This window comes from Triticum urartu, chromosome 1A, assembly GCF_056163025.1.
Source record: "Triticum urartu cultivar PI428250 chromosome 1A, HENAU_Tu73, whole genome shotgun sequence".
In the NCBI taxonomy this organism is placed as follows: Eukaryota; Viridiplantae; Streptophyta; class Magnoliopsida; order Poales; family Poaceae; genus Triticum; species Triticum urartu.
In genome coordinates this window covers 563682900-563702055 of record NC_141873.1, presented here as the reverse complement: position 1 = coordinate 563702055, position 19156 = coordinate 563682900, and the positions used below count along the sequence as shown (strand labels likewise).

Genomic DNA, 19156 nt, shown 5'->3' with positions numbered 1-19156 from the left:
TTGAACTCCGTGAAAACTTAGATGAGCATGCATGTCACCAAGAATTATTGGAAACGAACTATACCATAAATGTCTGGCACGTATATTACATAGTGTAGCTAGGCTGGAACCTAGAAAGAGATGTGCTGGCGACTAGAGATAAGATCAAACAACTCATCTAGCGGTTAAAGCAGCTATAATTCCCGACTTGCACGTCACAATGTACTGGACACAAAACGTTCTACAAGACTGTAGAAAATTAAACCGACCATGGTTAATAACTGCACGCCTTCAAACTATTCCACGAACGCAGGTTCCAGGGATTCAGTGGTGCTGCAATGCAGTTTCCTACACCTAAATTTGATCCCAGTCAATAGACGATGAGCCGTGGTTTTCAAAACTGTAACCAGGTTGCCGTAGACGGTTGCGACCCAGTTTGCTCATCGTGGCAAGGCCTGAAAGCAATAAATTACAAATTTTGAGGATGCATGGCGTTGAATACTGAAAAGACATTATGTAGTACTTCAAATTACTAGTGAAAAGGAAATGTGTGAAAGCTTGTCAGCAAGTGAAAGTAAGCAGTTACCTTGGATGACTTTGTAAAGTGACGACCACCACCTATCAGGCAGAAGCGGAACCTCATACTCGGCGAGTGATTCCTCGATTTCAGTATTGTGCTTCCCTTCAAGGACGCTGTGCAGGGTGATTACTGCATCCCTTGTTTTCCTGAGGATGTTGTTTCCGTCCGCAGCCTCCAATGAGAGGAGGTCACTGTGGGATGACGCGAGGCTAGCAGCAAGCGCAAACTGGGCAGCGACAGCCCATCGGTTAGACGCAGCCCATTCCCTCTGAATATCTTGCAACTTACTTTCTTCCTTTCGCAGCCGCTCTTCACCATTGCCAAGCACAAGAGACTGTTGGATTTTTCACAGAAAATTTGAATCAAAATGCATATCAATGTTTGCACTGAAAGTAGGCCAACGATGTATACTACTTGAGCCAAGGAATAGATAATGGATTGCGTGCAGTAGCCCAAGTTAATGAAAGTTAATGATGATACTCATTATTAGCTCTGTTCTATGCACAAGTGCATATGTCAAGATTATAGAAAATAAATATGGTAGCATCTGCAGATTACCTTAAGATACTCTGCATTGCTAGGTCCTGTACTCTGAACCATCTTGGAGAAAGCACTTCCCTCGTTGCTCACAAGATTCTCGGGGGTGTCAAATTCCGAAATCTGAAACAAAAAGTATTACCTTAAACTAAGTTTGAGTTGTGCAGTTGAGGCAAACAGAATAAATCATGCAAGTATGACTGAATATGAAAAAAGAGCAGTATATATAAACTTCTTCAGGTGAAGTGAACAGATCTACTTGCAGCAATCTATCTCACAGCTAGTAAAATATTTAAGTATATAATACACCCTTGAACTCTTGTTAGATCCCAAAAAACGTCCACACCCCAGCTAGCAAATCCTGGCTTTGACTGGCATGAAATAAAAATGACATGAATATACTAGCATACAAATTCAAATGAGACGCATGTCCAAGAGTGAAAGAACAAAAGCTGCAGACAGGCACATGCCCAAGTTACGGCTGTGTGCATCCTGGGATGCAGAGGCCGGGTTACTCCCCTTTTTGAAAAAACAGACACATGCCCAAGAATGAAAGAGCAAAGCTCTATTCAGTATCATACCTTCCCAGAACTTAGAATAAGCAACCTGTCACAGTCGATGATGGTATTCAAACGGTGAGCGATTATAAGCATTGTACAACTCTTGAATTCTTCTCTGATTGTCTTCTGTATAAGAGCATCAGTTTGAACATCAACTGCTGCTGTTGCCTCATCAAGAACAAGTATCTTTGCCCTTCGTAGCAATGCACGAGCTAAACTCAGCAACTGCCGCTGTCCAACGCTAAAATTTTCACCGGCCTCAGAAACCTGTTAACAGAGTGATGCTCAGTAAGAACTTTCGATATTGATTATTCTTGAAAGAAAAAGGGATCTATTGTAAAAGGTGGTAAAAGGAACCAATGTCTGGTCCAAATGTTTATTCCGCATTAAATTCCCTACCATGTCAAAAACAGCAGTAGTCTATTGTTTACTGTTTAGCAACCCCTTTCTAACATTGTAAATAAACTCCTAGAACTACATAGATTGACAAATGCTTACCAGTTCCATGTGCCACAGTTAGTCTGGCACCACAAACTGATAAATTTGTGCAAGAATTTATCATTTGTCAAAAGAACAGATTTTTTTTCTTCAAAAAGGGGATTACCCGGCCTCGGCATCACAAGATGCATACAGCCATATTATTAAACATGAATCAAGTTCCAGTCACCGAGTGGCAGACAGTAAAACAAATAAAGAACAGGATATCAAAGAATATATTAACAGTATAAGATAAATATATTAACAGGATACCAAAGAATATATTAACAGCTTACCTCAGCATCTAGTCCTAGAGCATTCCTCCTTATGACATCTTTTAGATGAGCCCTTTCAAGAGCCTCCCAGAGATCCGCATCATTATGCTCGCTGAAAGGATCCAGATTAAATCGAATAGTACCTGGATAGCCATACATTAAACAATCGTTCAAACAAATAATTGAAGTCATCGGAAGAATAAGCTAGAAACACATATTTGGATTTCTGTACAGAACTATTGTACTAATTTACAAAAAACACATATGAAGATCTTATATGTATAGTAACAAACCTGAAAACAGGACTGGTGCCTGTGGTATTATTCCTAACACTTTCCGCAGATCCCAAATTCCAAACTTAGATGTATCACAATCATCAATCAATATTCTCCCACGCTCCAGTTCCACGATGCGGAACAGAGCATTAAGCATGCTAGATTTACCAGCACCTGTTCTGCCAACTATTCCTACCTTCTCACTTCCATTAACAATGAATGATATTCCATGAAGAACAGGTGGAAGTTCTGGTCGGTACCGAAGCACAACATCTTCAAACTTGATGATACCAGATGATGGCCAACCAGGAGGTGGCCTGTTATCCTCAATGACAGGAGGAGCCTCAGAAGGCAACTCGATGTATGTTCCTACCCGTTCAACCGCATTCATACTATTTTCAGCAAGACTAGCAAGACGAAGAACAGCTGTGAGCAGATTGGTGATATTGAGGGTATAAGTAAGAAGAAGACCCATCGTGGAAGCAAAGGCCTTCTGATTCTCTGCTCTTTGGTTTTGCATCACAGCAAATGTTGCGGTGAACCATATCATGATGCCACCCAGTGTTTCCAGCCGGATGGCTAGCCATCTATTTGAACTCAGGTTCACGAGTGTGAACCTGATGTTGTTGTCCATTGATTTCCCATTGATGTTTGACATTCTATCGTAGGCTTTGTAGGCACGGATTGTCGACAGACCATTTAATGCCTCTGAAAATTGGGCATACACAGGAGACCTAGTAATAGAATCCATGCGCTTTACCTCACGTGATGTAGTCTGAGAAAACAAGGTTATAAAGTGTCAAGAAGGTACACGTAAAAACAAAAATACAGTTGCTTAATTGTCATCTTGCATGAAATTACCTGGTAATAAAGGTAGGCTGCATAAAATAAAATGAGAAGTGGCATGATAGCCCAAAGAGACATAGTGCCGACAACACCAATGAGAACAAATGTTGAGAGCAACTGAGATATTTGTGCCATAAACAAGTTGACAAAGACAGCAAGATTCCTGTCAATGTCACCCAAATCCTTCGAAAATCTGTTGATGATCCGTCCAAGTGGATTGGTATGAAAAAATACCATGGGAGCTCTTAATATAGACCGGAGCATGTAGTCATGCAACCTCTTGGCTGCTCGAAGACTTGACGTGATCAGCCAGTAAGAATTCGTGAGAGTGACTAAAACCTAAACCAAGATATTGTCAGTTCGTCAGCTCGCACGTGATCAATCAGACACACACACAAACACACACACACACACACACACACACACACACACACACACACAAGGTGGAAAAAAGAAAAGGCAATGGGTATAAGTACCTGCCCAAAAGAAAGAATGCCAAAGATTAAGTTGTAGTAACCAGGGCCATGGATTTTCAGAGAACCCGCATCAGTCCAAATGCTCAACCATGTGCTACTTGAAATCCGTAGAGTTTCAGTCAGTGTATAGCACAAGAAGAGAACGGACACCGCCCAAATACCCCCCATTGCATTTTTGTAGCTGCAAAATAAACATAGTAAGTAAGCATATTTTCGAGGGCTTTATGATCTATTATGAAGTCTTATAGGATATTTAAAGGTACTAAAGACGCTACCAACCTAATTGATATCTATACATTGATAAAAATAATTTAAAAAATACTGAGCTTCAGGCAACATAGATAATGCTAATATAGATATATGCATAATCATCAGCCTACTTTACACCTTTTTTCGACTCTGTATTATATATCAAATATGATATTGCATGGTAGTAGCTTTTACCGTGAAAGGACCTTTGTACTGACAACTCCAGTTTCACGTTCCTCTTGCTTAATAAGACCAGATTTTCCCTGTTTTGTTTTACTTGAACTATCCTGGCTCTTTTGCGGACCACCATCAGCTATTACAACGCCCCCATTTTCAGTGTGTTTTATCTCGTCCTGTGATTTGCTTTCGTCTTGTTTCTCTTCTGTTTGTTCCTCCATCTTTCCAGCATTTTCCATAAGTTTTTTGAACTGCTCCCCAGAGTTACTAAGTTCATCAAATGTACCCTCCTCTTTAATTACTCCATCATGGACCAGCAGAATTTTATCCACGTATGGCAGAAAATGCAGCTGATTAGTAACAAGGACCCGAGTTTTATGTCGTAGCTCTTCTTTGATACATTTATCAAATACCTGCATTCATAAAGGGCAATTAATAACATTATGTAGTAGTATTAACACTAAGGAAGAAAGGCCATGGATGAATATCTACACAAGCACCAAAAACATGGCTCTGATACATGCCAAAACAATGCCACAAAAGTCTCTGATAGTTTTATTTTATTTGTCATACCCAAAATATGGAATAAATTAGGGTAAGTTGTCCAACATTTTTCTCTCGTTCCGGACTTTAGTTCTATACACTATAAAGTGGGAGTTCAAATAACTACATAAATAGTGTATCCATTATATATTATCAAGCTAGGATGTTATATCTTGGGTATCTGTTGAAAACAAGTTAAAAGTTATACAACAATGCACGTCTTAACTATTTCTGAAGAAAGATTGGCAATGTTTAAAATGCCCAATAATGTCCTTTGGCACCTACTCCCTCCGTTCCGAATTACTTGTCGCACGTATGGATGTATCTAGATGTATTTTAGTTCTAGATACGTCCATTTCAACGACGAGTAATTTGGGATGGAGGGAGTAGGTATGAAGAGATCAAGACAAAAGGATGAATAAACTCAACCAAAGAAACATCATCCCCAACTCCTAATCGTCGAGACTGTGAGTACGCAAAGATTAAAAAATAGAAAGCATCACAGCGGAATCAAGATGAATGCACCTGTCGACCAACATGGGCATCTAATGCACTTAGTGGATCATCAAATAGGTAAACATCTGAATCAGTATAAACAGCTCTTGCCATTGAAACTCTTTGTTTTTGCCCCCCACTAATATTAACTCCCCTTTCTCCAATCTCTGTGAGATCACCACCCTGAAACAAGGACAAGAAAATCCATTATTTGTCAGTTGGCAGGTAAAAGAAACAAAGTAGACTGTACCAAGACACAATTTGGATATAACCAGCCGAAATGAAAAACTAGGAAGTTGTCCTCTAGCAAAGTCACTTCGCCAAATGACAACTAGATTTTCCAAAATTACACACATTGATTTTTGTAAAGTGGGATAGTTGGAACTTGGAACTTACTGGGAGTAGGTCAAGGTCATGTCGTAATGAAGTAGCATCTATTGCTCTCCCATAGCTTGGAGGTTGGAATGGAGACCCAAACAATATGTTATCCCGTACCTGTAGACATCACAAAAAATTCTCCTTACAGTCATAAAGGGTTCGATTAGCAGAACAATAGCAATAAGGATATTGTATCTCACGGTAGCATTGAAGATCCATGAAACTTGAGGAACATAAGCCACCGATCCATGAATGACCACTGAGGTATCTGACCCTGATACTGGTGGTATTTCACCAAGCATTGCAGAAATAAGAGAAGTTTTCCCCTCCCCGGTGCTTCCTACTATTGCAACTAAACTGCCGACAGGCACATCCAGATTGATATTTGATAGTGTTGGTCGCTCAGCCTGCCAATGTTTGAAAATTTAGTTCTCAAGCAACATCATAGAATAATAGGAGAACTAGGAAAATGGAAATATCTTCATATCACAACTGATGGGGAATAGCACCCCTCAAAATAACCACCAATTCCTTATGAACTAGTAAAATACATCTCCTCGCCTATCCATTAATTAGCTGCTTTTTCGCAGTTGTCATTCCCATTAACAAAGCATGCTAGGCTGCTAGACTATGACGACTCTATTCCCGTGTCAAGCTGTGTGAATGCTTTCCTATAGATAATATTTGGGCCACAAAATCAGAAGATTCGTGTTCAATGTAAAGTTGCATGTGCAATAGTAAAATAAGAACATTGACAAGTACGAAAACTCATCTGGACCTAATATACCTGCAATTCCCATGAAAAGTTTCCATTCTTGATAGAAATGGCTGGAAGCTCAGGATCAATAGGTGGATTTGGCAGAAGTATTCTCTCATCAGCCAAGAGGAGATCTTCCAGTCGTTTCAATGAAATCTTACTGTTAACAGCCTGTTAAATTGAAATGAAAAACAATTAGCAAACCATGTCAAGCCATCATTTGTTTCAATAAAAATGCTAACTACAACAATTAGCTATCTATGTCTGCCACAGAAGAATGAAATTGAAGGAATAGAAAAATCATAAATGTCTAATAATCCAAAGTTACTTGTTAACTTGTCAGTATTTTGCAAAATTACTTCATGAAAACAAGATTTGCATCATTTTGCTCACCTGAGTTATCAGATTTGGCAGCAAAAAAAGTGGGAACCTTAACACTGCAAATAGTGAAAGAGAGGTAAACGCCTTTGCTGCTGTCAACTCACCCCCCATCAGAGAGTAAACACCAAACGAAACCACCGTGACAACGACAGGAATACTGTTGAGGATAAAGCTATTTAGCTGCAACAAGCAAGGAAAAGTAAGGAAAGAGGGTAACAGGCAAAGATTAGTGAATGTAAAAACTCTCAGTCCTATTTTGAAGTCAAGTAACAGCACTAATTTAAAGTAAACCCCGTGGGATTAAGAACCACCAATAGAGTTGGTGCTATAGCACGGAACTCCGATTCTCATATGGCAACAAAGAAGTCCGTGTGACAACCAACATAAAAAAGAACGGACAAATACGCTGCACAATGAAGCTTGAAACAAGTGAAAGACAACTTATCTCCAAGAACCTTATGCAGGTAAAAGAGGAACATACCGCATCAAGCAATTGAGCACTGCGAAACCAGGAAAGCTCATCGTCACGGATGTCCTGCACCTTTGACTGGAAACTTTGCTCCCAAGCGTAACATCTAGACAGGGAAACAGTTGGGACAGTTTATACCAAAAATATATTATACAAGTATTAATACTAATGAAACTGTAAGTAGATGTAAGCATACTTGACTGTATCCATCGCAGCTAATATTTCATTCATGAGACTGATTCGTCTGTCAGTCCTTTGCAACCCTTCCTTGGTAAGTTTTTCCATTTTGCTTATGATAACTGTCTGATAAAATGAATACACAAAAATTTCAGCCAGAACAACCAATGTTGAAAGCATAAATGTGTATTTAAAATTGAAAGAGATAAGAGTAAAACTACTATAATTTAAGGGAGATATATCATTTTTATAAATGGAATATGGTAGTGGTATCCAACTGCAAATTGTCGAAACGGCATTATTGGCTTAAAGGGGAAAATATAAGCAGTAAAATGATTGAACCATGATTAAGGAGTTCAACTGTGACCCCAAGTGAGAGAACTGCTTCAACCACTACTCATTCTGGATATTACTTATTGCAGCTTTGGTCAACTCCAATCTACATATTGGGATAAATACATAGAAAAAACATAACCAGGAGTTTCTGAGATAGGAATTCAGCATGTTCACAGCTATTCCCTCCGTTCGTAAATATAAGTCTTTCTAGAGATTTCACTATGGACTACATACGGATGTATATAGACGTAGTTTAAAGTGTAGATTCACTCAATTTGCTTTGTATGTAGTCCATATTGGAATCTTTAGAAAGACTTATATTTAGGAACGGAGAGAGTACATGATTACATGAAGGCTATAATATGAACTCTAGGCTCTGCAAAAGAATCTATATATGAAAAACATCTTTCTCTAACATAAGTAGCAGCGAATGCCATCATGAATCACATATTTAGTAATCTTGGGACTAGAACAGAAGGCATAGACACCCTTCAATATGTAACACACGAGTTTTCATAATTGCCCATCCCTAAAGAGAAATATACCTGAATTGGGAACAAAAGAGCCAGCATGATGGCACCGACAAGTGCTGCAGGACCTAGTTGTGCATATAGCAGGGCCATGGCAATAACAATGCGAAAAGGAGCTGACCACAGATTGTGAAGTTGCTGGCATACTTGCTGCAAATATGAAGATAAAATTAGAAGTGTGCAAAGTGAGACAAATTACCAGCATGCATGGTATGTATGCACTAAATTTCTCCCTCCTCCCTAACATAGAAACAATAACTGAGTCTAAACGACATACCTGAAGGGACTCCGCGTCGGTTGAAATCAAATTTGTAATCCTTCCAGAAGCAAACTTCTTGCAACTATCATTTGTCAGTCGCAAGGACTTACGGAAAACAGCAGCAATCTGCGGAACATCAGGAAACCACAAACTTCTATAAAACTGATGAAATGATTGTTGAATCATTGGGAGTAAGTAGGTCCACATGTCTAGTGTGTCATAAGTGGATGACAACTAACCATGCGTCTTTTAGGGCAGCTGAGACAGCTAAGCTAGTTTATTTGAGGGAAAGTAAACTAGTAAATCACGAGGTAAGACATGTCTTGTTACATGAATCAGGAAGTGCAAGCCCCATATCAACATATCAACCATAAGTAGAAATGAGAGTGACAACAAAACAAAGTTGGACAAGGGATTCAGTGATTGCCTGTTGACTCTGCCTCTTAACAGAAAGCTAAAAAGCATGTGATGTAATTTTTAGGCTTTTATATATAAGACTTACCAATGTAGACCTCAATCTGAAACCAGCCCGCGTGACATTCTGAAAGTACTGTGCTTCAGCAAGAACTCCCAGTAACTGAAGAATGGTACAGAAAGTTATAAAGGATTTTTTTTTCAAGTCACAAGCAGCATCTTGGAGTTCAAGTGCACGTCATTAGCAAAGAAATGCAATGTACAGTATGGAAGAGACAAAATAGTCCATACCACTCCAGCAAAGATTGAGAAAGCATAGATGTACCCATTCCAAGAAGGATTGCCTTTTTGCATAGACTGCCAAAATCACCAACCTTTAGTGGCACACAGAACTAATAATAGCATTTCTACTAGGTGAGAGCAAAGGGAATAAAAAATTTGGATGTACTCCCTCCATATCAAAATATAAGACCTTTTTTGACACTATGCATTTTTTGACACTGTCATAGTGTCAAAAAAGGTCTTATATTTTGATATGGAGGGAGTACATCCAAATTTTTTATTCCCTTTGCTCTCACCTAGTAGAAATGCTATTATTAGTTAGCATTTAAGATATGCAAGGTTCGTGTGTTCTAACTGTGGTAGTTTGAGTATGATGGATATAAATAATTGATAAAACAGATTATTTTGCCGTAGTGACTCTGAAATGTCATGAAAGGAGAAGCATACCTCCAACAAGAGGCTCAATACGGTTGGGCCAACAAATTGAGAAGCATCATTGCCAATCTACAAATTGGGAGGGGAGATGATTACCAGATTAACACACAATAATTGCGATCGACTCAAACTAATATAAAAACTGAACTGAAGGACAGATCTTCTAAAATAACAGCCTAGATATTTATGTACAAACCTTAAAAAATCCTCCTAGCCAGAACCTTGAAAGTTAAGAAAAATAATAAATGTTAGCACAAACCAAATAGCAAGTAGCTGCACCCCGGAATTTTTTAGAAATATAGGTATCATATGTACAAATTTACCTTCCACCGAGGCTACTATGGAGAGCTCGTAGCAGCCAAGGTTTTGGTTTTTGAAGTTCATCGTTCCAGCATTTCTGAAATCTGAGACAAGATCCCAATGTCAGATTTGCATGTACAAAAGTATACTCATTTCAGCCAAAACAGTTGTAGAACATACCGGCTATACAATGTTTCTGTCTCATCCCAATTATCTAGTTTCCAAATATCATTATCAGTGATGGGCCTTCTGTATCCTTGTTGCATTAGAGGAGTCACCCATGAAAAGAATATCCCTGTAGAAAAGCAACAAGGCAAGCAAATTTACATCAATAAACTTCTAGAGAGGTCATGAGAGTAGAAAATGTGAGTATCTGACAGTGTGCAATGATTTATATCTACTCACAGGAAAATATATTCGCATGCCTTTCGGGGCAAATCTGCTCTCCTCCTGGCAGAGGTTCATAATCAGTATTATCAACAAGCACCTCACTCCTGATTGGAGTATAACCCGGGTAGGGATCCAAGCTAGGCAGATACACCAGCATGAGAATTCCAAAAATGCACTGCACAAAATGCGTTCAGTATACAGCAGAGATCCCGGTAGGGCATATTTTGGCTAAGTATGAGTTTTACCGTGATTTTTTTGTAAAATATTATATGAGTTCTTTTTACTGTTATTTTCTTGTAAATATTTTGTTAATGGTTACAAAATCACAATCATAAGGTAGTGCTTTCTGAGACAAATCAAGCAGTATCAAACATAATCATATATTAATGGATCATCCATTGGTCAAAGCTTGAAATTGGGTAGAGAAAATACGCCTTTCATGAAGGAACTGAGAGAGTAGACAACACAAGAGGCAAACCTGGCATATTATCTCGCTGCAGTATAGGTAGAATATTGAACTGCATAAGCAAAGTAAAAAAGTTAGCCTACATATACAGAGATCTAAACAGGGGAACTCCTTGGGTTACCACCCAATAAGCTTCATTAAGTACTTACTATACCTTGAACTGTAGTACTGCCTCACTGGAAGCACAAGATTGAACATAGCAGCTTTCCCAACCAATACATATATGACCACAAACCGGATGTACCATCTTAACTCGGTGATGTAAATTTTTGTCTCCAGCAATAGCATTATAAGCATACAGCACCAGGCAGCAGACTCGATGACCAGTGAAGTAATCTGTACACAGGGAGAGCTTCAAGTAACTAAAAAGGGTAACGGGAACAAGTATTTGGTACAAGTAAAGGTCTGAAAGCAGAGCATATAATATAATGCCACTGAAAAACTATTGTCAATGCTTAACTTTAGATAATTGGTTACGCATTCAGCTTTTATCTGCATATTGCAGATGGCACGTAACTAAACCCCATATCATTTTGCAGCAGAAAAATAAAAAATCACATTCCGAGTGACTTGTGAGATGCATACCAAACACAATATATATTCCCTCCAATGCAATCTATTGCTACACAGTTCTCAACAAATATAATTGCCATTTCAGCATACAAATTAAGCAAAGATTTGACAGCGGTGATATGAAGGATTCTCACCTCAAATGGAGCAAGGCCAGACTGCCCATCCAAGTTCATGATGGAGGTACCGGTGGCAATCCTGTACAGCGGCTCTGCTATGCAGTACACAACAAGCAGCCCAAGCAGATAGTTGAAGTACGGCGAGCGTAACTTGTACCTCTGCACCTTGTAGTCTTTCGTCGTCCTCCATGTCCGATAGAAGCAAACGCCAAAAAGTGTGAGGTACGAGATGCACACCACCATGGTGTCAATGCCGCAGGGTGTGTATGCGCCAAACGCGCTTTCGACGGCATGAGACCATGCCCCATCCTTCACTGGCTGACAGTACCACTCCAGTGGTTTGAACCCCATCTCAACGCTTCTCTTAGCAACCCCCCAGTCCTCGCTCAGTTCTGATCTTCATCTTCCCCTGAATTCATGAAACGAAAGCAGAGAATTCAACCAATGACCTGCAATATCCTACGAACATGCCCGAGTAAAATGCACAGAACCACCATAATAGCGGCGCGATTAGCAGAAAAACACCACTTTACACCGGCCAAAACAGTGGCAAAAAACACTAACTGTAAATGCTAAGCGCTTTGCTGACGTCACGAACCGTTCGGCCCGCCCGTCAGGCTGAGTTGAAGAAAAAAAACTGCCACATGGGCATGTTGACCAGGACTTCTTCCTCCTCCCCTCACTCTCTAACACACATTACATCAAACACATCATGTGCATCTGCGAGCAGAGGCAGCGGCGGCATGGTCCCCCACCGTCCAGCCGCGGCAGGAGCAGTAGCAGAGGGAGGGAGATCAAGGGAGCGAGCTGGTCCCAGATCCGCCACGGCCATGGCTAGATCGAGGGTTCGCTCGGGGCCTCTCCAACCTAGGCCTTGACAGAGGTCGCCATGGAGCTGCTCGGGACGCCGCTGCTCCGACGCCATGGAGCTCCTCCTCCTCAAGAACGCCATGGAGCTGCCCTTGTCGGCGCCGAGGTGGAAGGTAGTCCTGGCGGCGCGCGAAAGGACGGGCCCTTCGGGATGGGGGGCTTCCGGCTGCTCCCCTGACCTGGCGCGGGGAGGGCACCATGGTTCGCGACAGTGCGACGAAGTGTTTGATGTAATGTGAGAGAGAGAGAGTGAGGGGAGAAGGAAGATGAAGACCCAGTCAACATGTCCATGTGGCAGTTATTTTTCCAAGAGGTAATAGCACTGCAGGTCCTTTAACTTGTCTTGCATGTGATGGTTTGGTCCTAAAACTTACAAAAGTAGATTATTTGGTCCTCCAACTTGTCCTCAAGATGCAAATTTGGTCCTGAGCCAATCAACAGCTGCCAAGTGGAGCCAGCTCGGCCGAGCTGCTCAACGCCGAACGTTTTGCATTTTGCCCCCTGCCATTACTCGTTTTCAACCCGCAGGACACCCGCGACCGCCTCCTGCAACTCCAGCACCGCCTGCAGGACCTCCAGCCGACGACGGCGCCCCCACCGCCACCCCTGCGGACGCAGACGCCACTCTCGGCGAGCTCGCCTCCAACCTCTGACGCGTACGCCGACGCCCACGCCACGATGCGATGCTCGCGCAGCAGTTCCCGGTCCGCCCCAGATCCCAGGCCCATGCCCTCGACCGCGTCATGGCCGCCGTCCTGGCCATCAAGTTGTTGGAGGAGCACCTCATCCCGCGCTGCGCTGAGTGCCTCGCCAGAGGCAAGGCCCCCGTCCCCGGAAAGACCCCCGACTCCTCCACCTCCTCGCCGGACAGCAGCCCCGACAGGGACGACCCGGACCCGGTTGTGGCCGCCACCGAGGCCCTTGCCAAGGTCGACCTCTCCGACGACCCGGACACCACCGCCACCGCCAAGTCCGGCTCCAGAAAGCCCCGTCAGGCAGCCAGAGGCGGCGGCGGCGACGTGGGCAAGTCGCTCGACTACATGTACTGCGCGTGCAGGATCGCTCGCCGTGAAGCGCATCGACATCGCCGTCTCCGTCCTCTCCCACTTCATGGAGCCCAAGAAGCTCGCCAGCCTCGCCGAGTGACGCGTACGTGAGTCGTCTTGCTCTGTTATGTTTCTAGCCATGGAGGATTTACTGCTATTAGTGCGTAGTGGTTTGGATGAGTGATTTGGGTAGTCGTTTAGTTCAATAGAGGTTCAGATGAGAGATGAGCACTGTGTTATGTACTTATGATTGCATTCTGTGGCACCGAATGGTTGTTGTCTAGCTTATCCAGTACGACTTGAATGAATTTTGGTGCGAATTTGGTTGATCTTCTTGTGCTCTGTTCCGACTGTTTGTTCAACTTCTGTTGTTGCTTGTGCTAATTTTTTCATGCATGCATCAGTTACTGTTTAGATTGCTCAATTCACTTCCAGTTTTACTCTGAATCATCCTATGCATATAAGGAATGTTGTTCACTTGTTAGGATTCTGTTTGAAAAGCGTGTGCGTTTGATGATCAGGCACAGGACCGGATGCCACAAACTCACTGCAATGATCATTTCGTTCTTCTATTATGATGTACTCCGAAGTACTGCATATTTATGTGTTTTGCACCATGGATTATACAACGTGAATGTTATATAGGATCATGCTAAATTGCTAACTGAATGTCTTTGGCAGTCCCCTTTCGGTTATGGCTCGAACTTAATTACGGTGTTCATCTTGTTTCTGATCTGTTAAGGTGTGCATGATTGATCGACTGCATGTTCTGTTTTTGCACCGTGGATCATGTAGGACGAACGTCATTCAGATACAGGATCAGCCTTACTGAAACTCTTTGATATTCCCATCTTTTCGGTTTTGACTGATGAACTCACTACGGTTAAATTCTAGCTTATGACAGAATGTTGGTAGCTGCGCTAAGCTTCATGATTTTATCAGTACTTAGGATTGATCAACTACAGAAACCTGAATAAAGTTACCTTTAATTGTGTCCCATCAAACAGTTTTTGGAGAGTTGGTTGCTGGGCTAAGTTAGTTTCTGTTGGTTGCTAGGCAATTTCCTAGTTGTGTCTGATCAAGCAGTTTTCTAGAGTTGTGCAAATGCAACTTAATGTTGGTCAGGTTCTGTAGAATTATGCACTGATAAACTTGTCATCGTACATGGTCTTTATTTATCGTGTTACCACTCTTGTTTAAATGCATTTGTTTTTGGAAACAAGGCAGTGAAAGGACGTGCAGAGTAACATGTTTCAGATTACATGCATGTCAAGTACACAAGCCCTACTTTGCATTTTGCCCAGCAACGTTGCCTCTATACCATGTTTTAAACTGCTAATTCTGCTGTATATGTCCTTCCTGGTGTCATTAATTTGTGAATCACAGAATATGAGTAGTGTTGTATTCGAGCTCTGAATTTCGTACAGTAGAGCACACACACATGACACATGTACAAGTAGAGTAATTCGTACCGTCACACCAACTCAGAAATGGGTTCTTTGTATTTTTCAGTTTGTTCCGGTCATCATTTTGTGTACGTGATGGATCAACTTCTTGTTGTATTTGTGCCCTCCTTTTTGGTTTTGGTTTACTCGTGAGATTACCTCACTTTTATTCCGTTGTATGCCAGAAATGTCGGTTGTTCATCGATGCTTCAGTGTTTCAGCATTGGTTCCTATAGTTTCTGTCAACTTACTAGGTAGTTTGTATCCTAGAGTTGTGTCTGATTAAGCAGTTTCCCAGAGTTGGTTGATGGGCTAAGAACCTAAGAGGTATCAACATACTAGGTAGTTTCCTAGTTGAACAATGCAAATGCAACTAGTTTCCTATAGTACTTTTTACTTGCTTGCTGATCGATTTGTTGTCTAGAGTTGAGCATCATTAGTCAGGTTATGTAAAATTCTGTGCTGCTGAACTTCGCAGGTGGAGCGGCAGCAGCAGCAGGACGCCGCCGTGCCATTCCTCGTGGGCGGCAACGAGGTCAGCTTCGGTTGCCCCGGCAGCTTCAGGCCACCATCGCCGGGCGCCGACGTGCTCCCCCTCCTCCACTCCGGCCACAACCTGGGCAGCAGGCGCTCGTCATGATCAAGGCGTCCTGCGGGTTAATTTCCATATACAGTAGGGGGCTGAATGCAAAATGGGGTGCGCTGACCGGCTCGGCCGAGCTGGCTCCACTTGGCGGCTGTTCATTGGCCCAGGACCAAATTTGCACCTTGAGAACAAGTTGGAGGATCAAATAATCTACTTTTGCAAGTTTGAGGACCAAATCATCACATGTAAGACAAGTTTGAGGACCTGCGGTGCTATTACCTCCTTTTCCAACTTAGCCTGACGGACGGGCCTGAACAGTCAATGATGTCATCAAAGTGTTCAATATTCGCCGTCAGTGTATTTTGTCATTGCCATTTTTTTATGTTGCACAAAGTGCTAATCGCGTGGCTACTACGGTAGTTTTGTGCATTTTACTCAACGTGTCCAGACGGTACAAAACTCTGAGAAATTCCCACGAGCCTTTGCAGCTTTAAGACCTAACCAAAGGCTTAGAAACGGAACTTTTCTCTGCGCCGAGTTATCTTCGTAACACTGGGTACACCACTGCCCGCTGTCAAAGCCCCTTCCTTTCTCGTGCTCCCTCACCGTTGCTTCCGTTGGCACTGCGTCGCGGTAGAGGAGCCACTGCCAGACGGTGCTGGGGGTGGCTCCTCCCCAAGGTGGCGTTAGCGGCCCTCGATCTCAGCTATGGGCCGCGATGGTCTTGGATCCGGGGTGAAAACCCAAGTTTTGCCAGTGTAGGCGACAACAGTGGGTATGTCACTACACCTTCTTGGAGGCATCACCTTTTGCAGACCAAGACCTTGGTGGTGCCCACGGGAGCTGTGATTTGTGCTTCACGGCTCCATCAGTGAGGATGGTGCTACGTAGAGGTGGTAGCCTCGGATTGTGATGCTGCGATGGCCCCGTGAAGTAGGGTTATGGCTTGGCATGGCTTGGGTGGCAATTTGGTGTCGTGTGGGTTGTGAGGTTGTCGACCAGGGCGTCATGTCCTTCCGGCGCGGCATGACTTGAACACGGGGGCGTTGTCCCCGGATATTAGCGTGGGGGTCGTGGTCTGGGAGCGGATGTCGTGTGTAGCGTGGGTTGCGAGATGTCCAGGTCATGCGGTGCTGTGGCTCTAGTCGTCTTGGGGATGTGGAGGCGGCGGCCCCGAAGGGCGGTGTTGGCAGAGCATGAAAGGCACACTGGAACATTGGACGTTGGGTGGCGGCCCTGGGTAGCTGTGTTTCTCTAGGTGTCGGTTGCTAGGAATGGCACTAGGCTTTGCGCTGTGTAAAATTTGAATATGTTGTTATTTTACCCGTTAACCATGGAGAAACACTTATGCCCGTCCTTCGCGCTATCTTAGGAAATCCTGCTTTTTCTTGAAATCAACCACAATTTAACTTTTAGTGAGTCGACGAAAAAAGTTTGGGGTTTCAATAAAAAAAAGGCCCTACTATTTTCTGAAATAAATGGCGGTCCAGTTTTAAGTGAGTACAAAAATGTTGTGCTGTTTGCCGAAAGCTCCCAAATATTTGGGATAATAAACCAGTAGTCCATATCAAATGCTTTAAAAAAATCATATCTTTTAAACCTCAACTCCAATTTTAACATGTTATATATGTACTTATATTAGAAAAATGTGTAAAATCTGAATGTGATGGTATTTTACCCGTTAATCATGGAGAAACACTTTTGCTGGTCCATCACGCTTTTTAGAAACCCCTGCTATTTCTTGAAATCAACCCACGATTTTAAGTTTTAGTGAGTCCAGAAAAAATGTTTCGGGTTTTGCATAAAATCCCTATTGTTTCTTTAAATAAACCCTCTGTCTAGTTTTAAGTGAGTACAAAAAATGTTCTGTTGTTTGCCGAGAACTCCATGATATTTGAGATAATCAACCCGTAGTCTCAACTTTAGTACAATTTTGTATTGAAGTTAGTACAAAGCAGGGGCGGAGCCAGGGGGACGAGCAGGGGCCTGGCCCCCGTCAACGATCGACAATTTTAGTAGCAGCGATGAGTAATTAACAACGAGATTAGATCAATATATGTACTCGCCTCCCCCTATACTCGGATCCTGACTCCGCCACTGGTACAAAGTTAAGACACTTGTTTTGTTACGGAGAGTGTACTTAATAACAAACATAGGATTAACCTGTCGTATGGAGATGAAACATAAAATATCATCCCAAATCAATTCCAAACTTTGTGCTTTTCTGTAGCTTGGCTCGCCCAATTTTTTGTTTGTAGCACCGCCACTACCCGAGGGGCGACACAACAAAATCAGAAGAGCCCAAGTCCCCGAGAAAACCTTAGAAAAATCAAACGAGAAAAGCATATCGCAGCGGCAGCGGGAGGGCGGCGGTGGAGCTCACCTCGCCCGCAGGTCAGACGGAGAAGCGGCGGCGTCTCACTCGAAGCAGCGGCGGCGTCTCGCGCGGTCAGGTCGCGGGCGGGGCCTCTGTCTCTTCTCGTTGTGGAGGGTGGGAGGGATGGTGAGACGGAGGGATTATTTATAGGTTTGGATTGGATGAATGAATGCTGCTGTAGTCTCGCAAATACAGGTAAGAATTGCATCCCATTTTGACGAACGTGGCTGCAAACGTCGCAAGGTAACTAGTGTTTGCGACGGTGTTCTTCTTTCACGTAATATTGTAGCCTCCACGAGAAAGTTCAGCGAAAGCTCTGCTGTGGAAAATACGCCTCCAACATCTGGCAACGGCCTATGGCGTGGGCTACATTTCCAGCATCACCGGTACGACCACGGTGGCTGCTGCACAAAGTCTGAACCTCTCGGATTATATTATAACCAGCAGGAACGTGCTGACGATAAATTACAAAGCACAGTCAGAGAGGGAAAAAAATTTAACGATTCGACAAGTCAAGTGACAACGATCGACAATCTAAGAAAAGAAGAAGGAAAATTGCAACGATCGTCAGCATGGATGTCATGATCGGTCCCAAGAGGGCTAATTCCTCGGCAAGCTCCAAGTCACTTTCTATGCCAAAAACCCAAAATTCATGGCGTATTGTATTTTTTAGGACAAGCTTTTCAACAATTATTACACATCGTGAGTGTATGTGGGCATTTGCAATTGTATTGCGTTAAAAAACAATTGTTACACATTAGCATATACTTTTTCTGATATAAAATTAATACAATTAAATTTGTGTCCAGAAGTATCTACTTCTGGTCATGATTTTTCTTTTGAGTAACCGGTAAGAGCTCCATTCAATTAGAAGAAAAGAGTGAACCGAGCCTAGCTCAGATGTTCCAAGTTCTAAACTTAGCATTGGTGCTCGCATTTTCCTCAATTTATGGGCCAATAGCTCCTGTGCGATGTTTTTCATGCGAATTGGAAGGAGTGCAACGTTGTTGGAATGAATGGTTGCGATGCGACGTTTTAGAAGCAAACAATAGCTCCAATGCGACATGGCTCTGTTTAACCATGAAATGAAAAACACGACG

The 19156-nt window shown here is 42.6% G+C and overlaps 2 protein-coding genes across 5 annotated transcripts; one reads left to right on the top strand and one right to left on the bottom strand.

Moving 5' to 3' along the window:
- Positions 1–44: 44 nt before the first annotated feature.
- On the bottom strand, positions 45–18194 carry LOC125529464 (ABC transporter C family member 2). 4 transcript variants are annotated; one of them, XM_048693893.2, is made up of 29 exons: positions 18063–18194; positions 11751–12141; positions 11198–11379; positions 11056–11095; positions 10593–10752; positions 10368–10482; positions 10211–10291; positions 10084–10108; positions 9900–9956; positions 9462–9527; positions 9259–9333; positions 8775–8882; positions 8513–8647; positions 7651–7757; positions 7467–7560; positions 6998–7165; positions 6635–6775; positions 6048–6254; positions 5866–5964; positions 5500–5652; positions 4450–4844; positions 4006–4186; positions 3545–3868; positions 2702–3458; positions 2430–2551; positions 1678–1923; positions 1118–1219; positions 566–893; positions 45–434 (listed from the first exon to the last, which is right to left on the bottom strand). In XM_048693893.2, exons 2-29 carry the CDS (start codon positions 12081–12083, stop codon positions 334–336), a joined length of 4902 nt encoding a protein of 1633 aa, XP_048549850.2. In that variant the 5' UTR covers positions 12084–12141; positions 18063–18194; the 3' UTR covers positions 45–333. The 4 variants fall into 4 exon arrangements, with proteins under 4 accessions (XP_048549850.2, XP_048549842.2, XP_048549836.2 ...); XM_048693885.2 differs by lacking the exon at positions 18063–18194 and adding an exon at positions 12297–12844; XM_048693879.2 differs by lacking the exon at positions 18063–18194 and adding an exon at positions 12331–12844.
- LOC125529484 (uncharacterized) lies at positions 12775–16056 on the top strand. The gene is made up of 3 exons (XM_087531641.1): positions 12775–12915; positions 13131–13755; positions 15572–16056. The coding sequence occupies exons 2-3, from the start codon at positions 13286–13288 to the stop codon at positions 15768–15770; spliced, it is 669 nt and encodes a 222-aa protein (XP_087387767.1). The 5' UTR covers positions 12775–12915; positions 13131–13285; the 3' UTR covers positions 15771–16056.
- Positions 18195–19156: the final 962 nt, after the last annotated feature.

What these genes read in the sequence shown, in the direction of transcription:
- LOC125529464 (XM_048693893.2), bottom strand. Translation starts at nt 12,083, where the DNA reads ATGGGGTTCAAACCACTGGAGTGGTACTGTCAGCCAGTGAAGGATGGG. An exon ending in GCAGCGAGATAATATGCCAG is followed by an intron (nt 10,753 to 11,055) that starts GTTTGCCTCTTG and finishes CATTTTGTGCAG; the next exon opens with TGCATTTTTGGAATTCTCAT. An exon ending in TATTGAGCCTCTTGTTGGAG is followed by an intron (nt 9,528 to 9,899) that starts GTATGCTTCTCC and finishes TGATTTTGGCAG; the next exon opens with TCTATGCAAAAAGGCAATCC.
- LOC125529484 (XM_087531641.1), top strand. Translation starts at nt 13,286, where the DNA reads ATGCTCGCGCAGCAGTTCCCGGTCCGCCCCAGATCCCAGGCCCATGCC. An exon ending in CCTCGCCGAGTGACGCGTAC is followed by an intron (nt 13,756 to 15,571) that starts GTGAGTCGTCTT and finishes TGAACTTCGCAG; the next exon opens with GTGGAGCGGCAGCAGCAGCA.